This window comes from Diceros bicornis, chromosome 13 (assembly GCF_020826845.1).
Source record: "Diceros bicornis minor isolate mBicDic1 chromosome 13, mDicBic1.mat.cur, whole genome shotgun sequence".
Lineage (NCBI taxonomy): Eukaryota > Metazoa > Chordata > Mammalia > Perissodactyla > Rhinocerotidae > Diceros > Diceros bicornis.
In genome coordinates this window covers 34,210,154-34,224,824 of record NC_080752.1, presented here as the reverse complement: position 1 = coordinate 34,224,824, position 14,671 = coordinate 34,210,154, and the positions used below count along the sequence as shown (strand labels likewise).

The 14,671-nt window shown below is 38.6% G+C and overlaps 1 protein-coding gene across 2 annotated transcripts in view; it reads left to right on the top strand.

Annotated features, from left to right (window-relative positions):
- FBXO42 (F-box protein 42) overlaps positions 1 to 14,671 on the top strand; it is a 93,023-nt gene that overhangs the window by 40,297 nt on the left and 38,055 nt on the right. For both annotated transcript variants that reach the window (XM_058552990.1, XM_058552991.1), the window contains exons 2-3: positions 7,485 to 7,751; positions 11,501 to 11,617. In XM_058552990.1, coding sequence (XP_058408973.1) covers positions 7,502 to 7,751; positions 11,501 to 11,617 — 367 coding nt within the window. In that variant the 5' untranslated portion in view covers positions 7,485 to 7,501. The remainder of the gene's footprint in view (positions 1 to 7,484; positions 7,752 to 11,500; positions 11,618 to 14,671) is intronic.

The window sequence follows — 14,671 nt, the reverse complement described above, 5'->3', positions numbered from 1 at the left end:
AAGGTTTCCTTTCTTGAAAGGGAAGGCCTTTATTCAGAGATTATGATCTTCCAACTTGTTCAGGTTTTTAATTGTCCTTTTATGAAACCATGATGCTATTAGATGATAGGGTGTGTGTGCGTGTGTGTGTGTATGTGGTTTTTTTGTTTTGTCCTTATTTGGGAAAATAAAAAGTTACTGACCCTATGTCAGTCCAAAAAAAATTGCTGATCTGTGAAATTCAGAAGTCTAGGAACCATTGTGGTAGAACCTTTCCCGAAAAGGCTAAGAGAATCCTGGCATGTAGTGGTTTTTGCACACTCCTCCCTTGTCAAATGGCAGAAATATCTGAAAATCTTAACAATAATGACTTGCTTAGATACTGTACATTTTTAATTTAAGAATAAAAATTCCTGCTTCTTCATGCCCCCTTTTTACTCTCCTCTAGTTTTGTCTTTAGGCATCTGAACTCTGTGATTTTATTATTTTTTATTTTAATTTTTGATATGAAGTTTCTGTTTTTTTATCAGAATATCTAGGAATTAACACTTAGGTTTTGTTGTTGACTCTACACTGAATCGGTAAAGCTTTGTTTGTTTATTCATTCAGCAGCCTTTTGCTGAGTGCTTATATGGATGCAGAAAATAGAATTGTTTTCTCTTGTGCCCCAAGGGGCAGGCGGGAGCAGACAGACAGCTACAGTGTAGTAATTGCTAGTATGCAGGCAGGTAGTCAGTGTTGTGGGAGCATAGAGGGAGAGGTAGGTGTGCTTTGAGCATTTCTGCAGCCTGATGCAGTCAATTTTGAGTGAATACAGTTTACTATTGTTGCAGTATGGTTATTTGCTCCTTTTGCATTTTTCTTACTTTCTTAAATAATTATTTTCGAGGCCGGTCCCGTGGCTTAGCGGTTAAGTGCGTGCGCTCCGCTACTGGTGGCCCGGGTTCGGATCCGGGCGCGCACCGCCGCACCACTTCTCTGGCCATGCTGAGGTGGCGTCTCACATACAGCAACTAGAGGGATGTGCAACCATGACATAGAACTATTTGCTGGGGCTTTGGGGGAGAAAAGGAGGAGGATTGGCAATAGATGTTAGCTCAGAGCCGGTCTTCCTCAGCAAAAAGAGGAGGCTTGGCATGGATGTTAGCTCAGGGCTGATCTTCCTCGGAAAAAAAAAATTATTTTCGAGAGGAAAAAAATTTCCAAGCCCAGAAAAATGCACCATTTTCCCCCTCTGATTGTTACTGTACTTCAAATGGAAGCCTATTTAAAATTACTGTTTTATGTTAAATTATTACAATCAGAATTATTCTGTATTTGTATATTATTGCTATCTTCTCTTAAAATCTAAAAATTCAAGCTCTCACAAAATATAAATTTGGGTAATAAAGTTCCATTATACTTTTTCTACCAAATGAAACATTTTGCTAAACCTAGAATGTATGGTTCTCTATACGGAATTTTCAGAACCTGGAGTATCTCCATTGATAATTGAAACCAGTACATTTTTCTTGACCATTTATATTTAATAATAAATCCACATTATGAATATGGAGAATGGCCCTGAGAACTGGTCCATTTCTGCTACTAATGTGTTTAACAATCATAAAGCACTTTCATGTAATACCAGCCATTGTAAAGAATGGTGAAAAAGTACACTGATGGGTAGTTTGAGGAAATACTTTATTTTTCTATTTCATTAAAGGGAATCTTAATTGGATAACACACTGATGAGTTAACCATTTAAAAAAACTCACTGCAGCTGATATCTATTATTAAATTTGGAATGCTTTATAGAAACAGCTCTCTGAATTTGCTTGTCAAAATAGCTTACAGTTTGCTAATAGCAACAGTAGTTATGCCAAATTCTTCTATGTCTAGACTTTTTTGTCAAAACATTTTGTCAGGAACTAAGGAGTCTCCAGATCATGAGCTTCTGTTAATGTAGATAAAATATTAAGTAGTATGTGCATGTGGTAAAACACCCATCGAGTAAAATATAATTTTTATCCTTTTGTCCCAAAGGTAATTCTGTAAGTCGCAAAGAATATCAGTTCAAGAGCCAGTAATTTGAAAATCTTTCATCTCTCCACCTTCCCCCATTTCATTCTTTGAAATCCTGCTTAATTCTTCAAAGCTCAAATGCTTGCCTCTGTGTAACTTCCTTCTCATGCTAGTTGAAAGCCATCTCTTCCTTTCCTGATCTGCTAAAAGCTTCTTGTTTTGTACCACAGGTCTGTCCTGTGTTGGTGTTGTTTATTAATGTGTCTTTGGCTCTTACTGGGTTAATCTCTTTGAGAGGAAATAGTGGCATGTCCTCTTTTTCTAACTCCCATGGCATCTGAGTACAATATTTTCTCATATAGCCAATGTTCCATTGATATTTATTAAATGAATGAAGTAAGGTAGAAATTTATATTTTACCATTTTTCCGCTTTCAATAACTTTTTCTTCCTTCCTTCCTTCCTCCCTCCCTCCCTCTCTTTCTCTCTTTCTTTCTTTCTCTCCTTCTTTCTTTTCCCCTCTCTCTCCCCCGCTCCCCCCTCCCCCTCCCTCTCTCTTTCCCCCTTATGTGAGCTAACATGTGTGCCAATCTTCCTTTGCTTTGTGTATGAAACACTGCCACAGCATGGCTTGATGAGCGGTGTGTAGGTCCACACCCAGGATCCCAACTTGCGAGCCCCAGGCCACCAAAGTGGAGAGTGTGAACTTCACCACTATACCACCCAGCCGGCCCCCATATAACTTTTTCATGTGACTTAATACAATGATAATAATAATGGTGGTATATTAATAAGAAGGCTTATTATCATCTTAGATTGAACATATTGTGGTCTCCTGTAAATCCTCATTCAACAGTATTTTATATTTTCAAGAGCAGCATTTAATACATTTTAGCTCACATTAGTGTTGCTGAGGTGAGTAACTTCGTGAGTTCATAATGACATCTGTGCAAGGTTGCTGCTTTGCCACTGAAGCCTCCAAAGCCCACATGCTGAGGGATGACTGTGGTGCTTTCCATTCAATCTAGCCACACATTCTTTAGTTAAGTCGCAGTGCTTTATTTTACTGTCAGTAAAAAGTTCCCTTGCATTTTTTTAAGCTTTTGAAATTATGAATAATAAGCTTGATTGCATTTTAAATCTGCAGCTTCCTTTTAGGTAAGTGATGTGTATTCTGATTTTCATTAAGATGTGTTTGCTCCAAGAGGATTGTCGGATGTCTAGTTATATAGATATCAAGGCACAATTAATCAAATACTGTACCAGGATCTGGCAGTGAGTTTTATGTGGATAACAAAGTAGTGTCATTCCATCTTGAATTTCTTTGAATGGATTTTAACTCTTCACAAATTATCGATTTCCTCCAACGAGTTCAGAGCAGTTTGTTGATATCTGCTATCTTTATAGAATCATTATGAAGTAGGTGGAGAACTTTGATTACTTAGGGTTAGAGAGGTCTTCCTATTTTACTCTGTGTGACTTACCCTGGGTCACACAGCAATACAGCTAGAAACGTAGCCAAATCTCCCAGTCTCCAAATCTTAACCTTAATTTATACTTCAGAAGGACAAGGTGTTAGGATTTTAAACACTGGTTTGTGTTTAGTTAGATATAATACAGTAGTTTTCTCAAAGGAAGAGATACTACTGGACCGAATAAATGGTTTCTCAGTACCATCCCTCTTGACCTAGCAAAGGGTCATTGGGTATGGCTCAGGAGTCTGGCAGCAGACTCTCAGACCAGTGTACACCTTAAAAGGTCAAAATTCAAGGAACCAGAGATGTATGTTCATTGTGACCGGTAAAATATCTTGACAGCATCCAGTGACATATAAGGGTAGGGCCTGCTATTTCCTGGATGTACTAACGATGTAATTTCTGTTATAGAATAATGTGAAGTCAGCACAAAGGTGTTGAGGAGAAATGTCAATAAACCTTGTGCTCATTTGAATGTCTAGTCCTAGGAAGACAGCTTGCCTAGGCAAATGGTCTCTGCCCTCAAGGAGCTCAGATTCCAGTAAGTTGACTTCGGTTTGTGGTTTCTCCCAAAGACTTGATCACTTTGGGGAAACTGAGAATGGTAAGGAAGATTTCTGTTAAAGACTTTCATGAAACCACATTCATTGAGTTAATGCACTTACATGTGAAATGTTTTATAGGGCTTCTTTTGGCGTGAAAAAGCAAAAAACTGTTTCAAATTGCCTTTTTATCCTCTGGGAGTATGAGTGATGATTTCATTACCTAATCATGGAGGTGAAAATGTAGGGCTGTGCAAATTGGTGCTGGGCATGTAATTACAGAAGAATTGTGTCTGAGCCCATCCCTGTGTGTTCTCATTGGCATCTGTGCTCAGGGCCAAGTTAGCAAACATGCCCTCAGGGGCCTGGGGTTTGATGCTTTCGTGGGCAGTGAAAAGGTTGAATGGTGAGAATTGCTTAAGACTGAGTATTACAAAAGTGTGAGTCCCTTTATTTAGGCTTGCTAATTGCACTTTGAGATTTGGAAAGGGAGCAAGAAGTTGTTTTATTGAGCCAAACAGATTTATTTTGCTTGGGAAAAAAATAGTAATATTAAATAAACCTTTTGCAGCCTTCATTGATTCAGTTTGTTCTGAAGCAGACCCTAGGCTCAAAGTCTGTCAAGATGTTGTGTAAGGGAACAGTTGTATTTGAGATGCTATATTTAATTCAAATGTGAAAGATGCAGCCAAACTCAAGGAATGTGTTTCTTTGAACTCTTTTTTCCTTGGTGAATGTTGGAGCTGAGTGGGGGTTAAAAATATGAGAAAGTGAATAAATTAGGGAAGACAGCATAGCCAATGGGAGATGAGAACTGATAACTTGCAGGAAAAACAAGTAAGAGGGAATATGAGAAGTGAAATTTTTTCCAGTAGAAAAAGGCATCTTTTTTTTTTTGTCAGAAAACAAGTCTAATTTTGTTTTATATTTTACATGACTGTACTCTTTAGGGTGGGAGTTAGGGCTGGAAGGCCTTCCTCTAGCAAGTTAAGCATGTGGAAAAACAGCTCACCCAAAGTAGGGCGGAGGAGGCTATCTATCTAGGATCCTTTATCTAATACAATTTATAGTAAACCTATTATAATACTTCTCTACTTTGGGGGAATGAAGGGAATTGCTGCTGCCCTCCCTCTGCCACTGCTCCCCCTCCCCCAAATAGGAGAATTTAGGCTACTCCACTACTTCCAGTTAGCCACCAATTGTTCATCATCATCAAGATTGTAGTGGTCACTCTGCTAGGACACATCGCAGTATTATGAGCTAATTTGGTAGATAAATTATCTTGGAAGCAAATTTCATGAGTTTTGGTTCCTGTTTTCATTTTCCTTAATGTGATCATTCTTCCAGGTTTTAAGATGTTGTACATAATTAGTAAATGAATTACAGGAGTGATAGAGATGAGTTGGGATGTTTCTATTCTTTGCTCTCCCGACCCCCCCTCACCTTTTGGAATATTTCAGATCTTTCTCAAAGCCCCAAAGTGTATTTCAGAATCACTTTGCTCTTTCTGTTGTTTCTTATTCTTCTCATCAGGGCTAGAGAGAATGCTGGAAATTCATACGGTGGATGGCATGGTGAATGGTCTGGGTAGGTGTGTATGGTCAAGGGGAATGGATGTATTAAAAAATGGTAAAATGGGGGCTGGCCAGGTGGCATAGTGATTGGGTTTGCGCGCTCTGCTTCGGCGGCCCAGTGTTCACAGCTTTGGATCCCTGGCACAGACCTACACATCGCTCATCAAGCCATGCTGTGGTGGCATTCCACATACGAAATAGAGGCAGATTGACACAGGTGTTAGCTCAGGGACAGTCTTCCTCAAGCAAAAAGAGGAGGATTGGCGACGATGTTAGCTGAGGGCCAATCTTCCTCACACACGAAAAAAAAGGTAAAGTGAACTCAGGTGCCCTGTCAAGAAAGGACTGCCCATCTGTAAGGAGTGTAGCTAAAGAAAGCTGTTAGTCCCTTTAGGGTCTGCCTCAGCTTTGGAGCCAAGGTCATGCTCTTCGCAGAGCAGCCACTAGCCAATGGCTGAGCAGAGCAGTGATGTGAGAGCCTCGCCTTCTCACTCAATGCTAGCCCTCTAACTGACCGTCTTTCCTTGCTCCTGAGCTCTCAGGTAGACAGGCTTTGTCAGGTCCTCATTGTGGTCTGATGGCTCCTCCTGTGCAATCCTGCTTCCTCCTTTCTTTCTCACAAGAGTTCTCCTGTTAAACCTTTTTCATTCCTAATTCAGTTTTAGCGTTTGCTTCCTGGAGAATCTAACCTGTGACACACTTTTTACATAAGTCACCCTATTTCCTTCATTTTACCATTTTTACCTCACACTTTGCATGAAACATCAGGGAAGTGGTGTAAATGAGTTGCCTGCCTCTGTGTGTGTTTTAACATGTGCTCTTTCTAGAAAATTTAGGGAATACAGATAGCACAAAGAAGAAATTTAAAAATTATACATAATGATTTTTTTTAAATTAATTACCTCCACTAGAGGTAACTGTTGATAATGGCTTTTTTTTTTTTTTGGTAAATAAGAAGTACATTAATTATTAAATATTCAGCTTGGTGAATTTTTCATAAAACTGAACACATCTCTGTAATTATCACCTAATCAGGAAACAACTCTACCAGCACCCCAGGAGCCTCCCAGTGGTTACCAAAGGTAGCCACTATCCTTACTTACAAGAGCATAAATTAATTTTGCCTAGTTTTGAATTTGATGTAAGCATGGTCAGGTAGTATGTACTCTTCTGTCTTCTTTTGCTCGGTATTACGTTTGAGAGATTTATCTGTGTGTGTATCTGTGGTTCCTTGCTGTATAGTATTCCATTGTGTGAATGTACCACAACTTATCTGTTCTCTTGTTGATGGGCATTTGTATTGTTTCCATTTGTTTATTCCATGGATCTGTTATGATGTTTTCTAGTATAGATATTGCCTTGTATTTGGTATTTTAGCTTGTTAAACCTATTCTGGAAAACTTGTTATCCTCTTGAGTGAATTGTCTTGTGTAAAAGCTAGAAAAACTATTACTTCTTAGCCCACATCTTCAGAATATTCTTATTACTCTTTGTAGGACCCACAGCTAGTTTTTCCTTCTAAGTTTGAGGTCTTGAATCATGTTACTGGCCAAGGGAGGCTAGTTGCTGTTCCCTTTGCCATGTGCCAGTGAGTCAGATCCTTGAGTTAAAGGAATTGTTAGAGAATAAGTTTTCTGGTTTTACTAGAACCTGGCTGTCATTCTGGTTTTCAGTGTAGAGAAAAAAGTGCAATCAGAAGCCTTTAGGAATTTGTTAGATATTTGGTATGGGCTTGGTATTTGAGCTGTACGTGTCAAATTAAGGTGGCTCAAAACTGGTGTGGGACAGTGCTGAAGAATAGATTTCATATTGAGGGTCTAAAAGAAATCATGAACAGCTTGTGTGCACATGCCTGAGTTATTTCAGAGCTTTTGACAATGTATACTGTTGTTTGTTTCTTTCCTACTGTAGCTGTCAAGTGGAATGTCATGGCCAGCTCCTCGGACAGTGAAGATGACAGTTTCATGGCTGTGGACCAAGAAGAAACTGTGCTGGAAGGGACAATGGAGCAAGATGAGGAGCCCCACCCAGTATTGGACGTTGAGGAGACTACACATAATAGGTCCATGTCTGAGCTGCCAGAAGAGGTTTTGGAGTATATCCTGTCATTTCTTTCGCCGTACCAGGAACACAAAACTGCAGCCCTTGTCTGCAAACAGTGGTATCGACTTATCAAAGGTACTGTGGAAAGTGGAAAGATTTATTTATTTATTTAAAATTTGTTTGATTTATTTTTAAATTCCCAATTTCATTTTCTGTTTTCTCCCTTAAATTTATTGTGCTTCTAAAATTTAATATTAGACAATTAAGACTGAACATTTTCCTTTTCTCTTTGTCCTGGTTAGTTTTATGAATAGCTTGAATACTGTAGTATTTAATCCAATTTGCAGTTTTAAAAGGATTCTTTTTTGTGCATATTAGAGTTGATCTGGTAAATTGTATTGTTCTTCAGTAGGCAAAGTAGAGATGAATATGGGACAACAGTAATAGCTAACGTTAATATAGCTCTTACCATTGTCAGGCACTATTGTAACTGCTTTACAGTCCTCAGCAAACTATGAATAGGTGAAGAAGCTGAGTGAGGACCAGTTAAGTAATTTACCCAAGGTCATGCAGGTAGTAAAGGGAGGATCAGAGATTCACATTCAAGCCATCTGGCTTTAGAGTCCATGTTCTTTATGAAGATACCATTTTGTCTCTTCAGGTAGCTAATTGTGACAAATGAGGGATTGAGAAGACATTTACCGCTTGATTTTATCTCTAAGCAGCACAGGCTTTATATCTTTTACTTTTACGTATTTTTTACTTTTTTTTTTTTTTTTTTTTTTTTTTACTGAGGAGGATTCGCCCTGAGCTAACATCTGTTGCCAATCCTGTTTTTGCTTGAGGAAGATTGTCCCTGAGCTAATGTCTGTGCCAGTCTTCCTCTATTTTGTATGTGGGTTGCCGCCGCAGCATGAGTGATGAGTGGTATAGGTCTGCGCCTGGGAACCAAAGCCGTGAACCCAGGCTGCCGAAGCAGAGGCGTGCCAAACTTAACCACTAGGCCACGGGGCTGGCCCCTCTTTTACTTTTTAAAATGTTTCTTCTTTTTTTCTGTTCATTTTCTAATCAAGATTACAACTTTAGCTAAATGTTGAGGTTACTAGCTGTACTGTATTTTTTTTTTTTTTTTTTTTTTTTTTTTTTTTTTTTTGTGAGGAGATCAGCCCTGTGCTAACATCCACCAATCCTCCTCTTTTTTTTTTTTACTGAGGAAGACGGCCCCGGGCCAACATCCGTGCCCATCTTCCTCCACTCTATATGGGACGCCGCCACAGCATGGCCTGCCAAGCAGTGCGTCGGCGCGCGCCCGGGATCCGAACCAGCGAACCCCGGGCCGCCGCAGCGGAGCGCGCGCACCTAACCGCCTGCGCCACCGGGCCGGCCCCTGTACTGTATTTTTAATTAATAGATGGCAGTTATTTGTCTTCATTCCATTTTGGGTGGAAAGGATCCATTTTTTGAATGAAGATGACCAGGCCAGTTGAATAATCTTTGATCAAAACAAGGGTTGTATCAATTTGTTCTTTCCTGGTGGGAACAAAGGAGCCAGAGATAAGAGAGAAAATCCTTGAGATCAGAATCAGTCTTAAAATCTTTTCCTTGAATCTGGATGGTTCTCATGGGGACTGGGGTCCTTGTCAGTTGCCCAAAGTCCAACCTGGGGAGCCATGGTCCAGCTGTGTGGAAACTGCTTGCTGAGCCCTGTACTCATCTGCTCACAATCGGTAATACTGGCACAGCCTGCTTTTGTTTGCAGAGTTAATGGTCTGTTCAGGAGAGATTGGCTCCCCACACTGTGGAAATAGATGGTTTAACTTCTAGAATAGAAGTAGAAGAATCACAGATGAGGGACTATGATCTAATCAAATATATGAATTTATTCTTGGGTTTTATTTGGCGCTGTTATCATTTTGATCTTTTTTTAAGAGTGAGGAACCCTAACCTAGTGCTCACAGTCTTAGATCTTTTGGGGGAGGTAACCGCCAAGACAGCTTTTCTTTTCTCTCAACCATTATGTATCTGTCTTTTATTCATTACTGCCTTACCTTAGTTCAGCATTTGCAAATCTGTATGGAGGTTCCTCAAAATATTAAAAATAGAACTACCATACGATCCAGCAATTCCACTTCTGGGTATTTATCCAAAGAAAAGGAAAACACTAATTTGAAAAGATATGTGCAGCCCTATGTTCATTGCAGCATTATTTACAGTAGCCAAAATATGGAAGCAACCTAAGTGTCCGTTGATAGATGAATGGATAAAAGATGTAATGTGTATGTATACACAATGGAATATTACTCAGCCATAAAAAAAGAATGAAATCTTGCCATTTATGACAACATGGATGGACCCTAGATGGTATTATGCTAAGCGAAATAAGTCAGACAGAGAAAGACAAATACCATATGATTTCACTTATATGTGAAATCTAAAAAACAAACAAACAAAACAGAAATAAGCTCATAGATACAAAGAACAAACTGGTGGTCACTAGAGGGGAGAGGGTTGGAGGATGGACAAAATAGATGAAAGAGATTAAGTACAAACTTCCAGTTACAAGATAAGTCACAGGGATGTAATGTAAAGCATAGGGAATATAGTCAATAATATTGTAGTAACTTTGTATGGTGACAAATGGTTACTAGACTTGTGGTAATCATTTCATAATGCATACAAATGTTGAATCACTATGTTGTACACCTGAAACTAATATAATATTGTATGCCAACTATACTTCAATAAATTAGTTAATTAATTAATTTTAAAAAACATTTGCAAACCTGTGTTACTTAGTTTACCAGTGTATAGTTGGCAGTGCTGTCACACATTAAAAATGGCTGTGTCTTTTTAATATTCCAATTCTTAACTGTGAGTTCAGCCAAGGGGTGGTGATCATTGTTGGAAAACATGTTTAAGTACTGTGATCCTGCTTAAGGATCCACTAAGGTGACATAAATTCAAGAATGACACGTTCTTTCAAAATGTAACATAATTGGTTATGCTCGTCATTCAAAATGTTGCTCTTTGAAATAGTCATTTCATGTGTTAGAAAAATAGACTGTTGCAGAAACATGAAGCTCTCACTTTTTTTAAAATAGATTTTATTTTTTAGAGCGGTTTTAGGTTCATAGCAAAATTGAGCAGAAGGTTCAGAGATTTCCCATATACCCCTTGCCCCTACACATGCACAGCCTCCCCTGCTATCAACATTCCCCACCAAAGTGGTACATTTATTACAACTGACACATCATTATCACCCAAAGTCCATAGTTTACGTTAGGGTTCACACTTCGTGTACACTCTGTGGGTTTGGACAAATGTATAATGACATGTATCCACCATTATAGTAAAAGCTCTCACTTTTTAAAACAGCTTTCCTTAGTTATAAATTCATCATCTCATAATCTACTGTAAGCTGTTATCTCCTTGTTTAAGGTGGAGAACGCTTGGTTGCCATGGTCTAACCATAGATATTTACTGAACACTTGTCATATTCCAGACGGTGGTTTCCCATACTCTTTCTCACAAAGCTGAATTATCCCCCAGCGCCTTTGCTTTGGAGTAAAAAATACCAATTATTTTGATATGTTGCCTCATGATATGACATAAAGGGGAGCAGAGTTATAGTGAGAGCTAATTTTGTAACCTTGACCGAGTCACGTAACCTTCCTGAACCTTGGTAAAATGAAACGATTGGATCTTCCCGTTCTGAAATTCTGTGATTCTGTTTTCTTTCTTGGAATGAAAAATCAGAGAAATTTGGAGTTCCTCAAAGAAACTATGTCTTATAAAAGTGATAAGGTAGTTAATAGGTGCAGTTTTAATAATTTGATTTACAAGTGAAATGTCCAGGCTGAGGCATTTGTTATTTTTGTCTTTAGGTGTAGCCCACCAATGTTATCATGGTTTCATAAAGGCTGTCCAGGAAGGAAACATTCAGTGGGAGAGTCGGACTTACCCTTATCCTGGAACCCCAATCACTCAGCGGTTCTCACACAGTAAGTATTTACTGTGAAAGCAGATCACACCCTGCCTGTGGTCATGTTTCCAAAAACTACTTTGGAGGCATGTATTTAGTTTGACGTTTTAATGAAGAGAATGTAAAATGAGGGTTTATATTAATTTTATAATCAGAATTAGGAAAGAGAGTGAGCCTGAATACATTGTAGGCACTTTGGTATAATTTTATATTCTTCTTTTCATTGAATTTTCATATCTCTGCTCCAAAGAGGTCAAGGTGTTATGCTTAGACTTTTAAACATCTGACATCATGTAAGAGGAAAAGAAAGGAAAGGCGTACATGAGGGTATTTCTGAGATCCTGCTTAGGGAGTAGCCAGCGTTTAGCACTAAGTCTTGACAATAACTCCTTATTTTAACATAGTATGTGTTCAGCAAACACTGAATTTGACTGGAGTCACACAAAAATTTTAAACATGAAGGGTATTGATTATAAAATACAAATTTAAATAGTAAAATTATAAATAAAATGTTCTGGAAAATAGACATAATTTAGGGTTTTTGAATTATTCTAGAATTAACTCTCCATTTTAATTGATTTTTGTAGACACCATTTTATTCTATTAGTGATTTGTATCCCTCCATCAAAGTGAGATTTAGTTGTGGTATATCTTAGGCCGGTAAGGGTATATTTATTAATGGTTCTGCATAAAGAAAGCTCATTGAGGGGAGGAGGGACCTCTTAGAAAGTTCTCATAATTACTGCTTTAATTATATTATTTCCCTGTTCAAAAACCTTCAGTGCCTATCCATTGCCTACAAGATAAAAGCTAAACTTAGTTTATATTCAAAGCCCTCTTCAATGTGACCTATGTCTAAATTTACCACTTCATCTCCCAACTGTTTCCAAGAGCTCTCCTTTTTCAAGCTGTCATTTTGCCATACTTGTTTCTTTCTCCCTGGAGTATTCCCATCCATTTAGCTGAAGCCTGCTTCCCCTTGAAGACTCAATTGAAGTTCCAGCTCTTTCACAAAATCTTTTCTCAACTCTAGCCTGCAGAAAAAATTTTCCTGTCCTGATCTTATGTAGTTGTCTGGAATACTAATTTGGCACTTAACTTACATTGTCTTTCATTGTTAGCTTATACGTATGTGCCTTTTTTTTAAAAAACTATATTTTGAACTCTTGAGGGGAAGGAGAATGTGTTGGTTATCCATGTTGAATAAAAATTACTCCAAAACTTAGCAGCTTAAAACAACATTGATTATCTCAGAGTTCCTGAGGGTCAGGAATTTGGGAGTGGCCTAGCTGGGAAGTTCTGGCTCAGGGTCTCTCACGAGGTTGCAGTCAGTCTGTCAGCCAGGGCTGACAAGGTTTGCTGAGGTTTTCCTGGGGCTTGGGGGTCTGCTTCCAAGCTCACTCAGGTCACTGTTGATCAAAGAGGCTTTAGTTTCCTACCACCTGGACCTCTCCATAGAGCTGCTCACAACTTGGCAGCTGGCTTCCCACAGAATGAGTGATCTGAGAGGGAGACAGAGACAGACACCAAGGCAGAAGCCATGGTGTCTTTTACAGCCTAATCTCTGAAGTGAATAAATTTTTTTCTGCTGTGTTCTATTGGTCACACAGGGATTGACCAAGGGTGTAAACACCAGGAAGTGAGGATCGTTGGAGGCCATCTTGGAGGCTACCTCAGACCATATGTTATACTTTCGTATCCAGAGGAGAGTTCAGTAAATAAGTAGGACTCTTTGTAATTACAACTCTTGTCTTTGAATTGGATCTAAATAGATCAAAGGAACAGGCCAAACTATTGCTGTGTTTTCAGTTCTCTCAAGGAGCTATTTTTACTTGTGCTGTTGTAAACCCTCTAGAGCAGTGGATCTCAAAGTGTAATTCCTGAATCTCTGGGGAGAAGGGCATCTATGAGACCCTTTTGGAGATCTGTGCAGTCAGAACTGGTTTTGGTTGTTTATTTTAAATGGTGAGTGTGATCACTGCAATAGTTGAGTGCCCCTGCCTTGATTCATGCACAGCCTGCAACAGTTTACCCAGCATTGCTTTTGCTCTATTAGTGCAAATGTCAACACACTGAAAAAGGCAATTAACTTCTTCTCATTCTCCCTTCTCCTCCTCCTCCTCATTATTGTTACTGTTATTATTATAAAAATAGTTTTGAAAGGGTCGTAAATGTTTTCAGGAGTCCACAGACCACACTTTCACAATTGCTGCAATAGACTAAATGAATCCTTGCTGAGAATATTTAGTGAAATTAAAGGAGGATCCATATTAGGTCCAGTATTTATTGTTGAGATAAGGGTAACTTAAATTACCTATAGGTAATGTAAACCAGACTGAAGACTGGGTTTTTTATGGTTTTTTGAAGCAAGTAGTTTTGGAACCCTAAATGAGGGAAATTGAATGAATCTGGGTAAAATAGAAACCAGAATGGGAAATATTCAGGGGTGAAAAATTAGCAACAGTTTAGCTTTCTGATGAGAGAGGAAAAAAATATTTTTTGGTTAACTAGCTTTTGGAAAGAGTATTACCACAAAATAGAGGCAGTTGTTTGAAGGGGGAGTGGAAAGGAATAGTACAGTGAGTAAGCTCACAGAAGTTGAGAGGTTGGTGGGTTTTGATACTTGTTTTTATTTAAAAATTTTTTCTTATCTTCACTTGAAATCCAAGAAAAGGTGTCATGGGTTTTTTTAAAAGGTATCTCATTGTCACTCATTGTCTCTTTTGGTCTGTCTCTCATTGTTTCCTTCCATCTGTCTCTAAATGCTATCTGAGTGGAAAACTGAAGAGGACTGTTACAGGGAAATGGGCAGTTTTCAAAACAGGTTGAAAGCAAGAAATTTCTTTAATTTCTTTCCTAGCTGTTTCTGCTTCCTACACTGTATTTCTCTCTTGAGCTCAATTTTATTTCTTATTCCTGACTCATGTTGAGCTCGAGATCCACATTTTTAATTCTTTGCTCATATTGCCATAGAGATACACTGATGTTTCATATTTAATCAGCTAAAAGCAGAATTCAGTTCCTCCCGAGTTTCTCCTCTCCCTTATTTAGTTAATGGCATTGTCATTCTCTC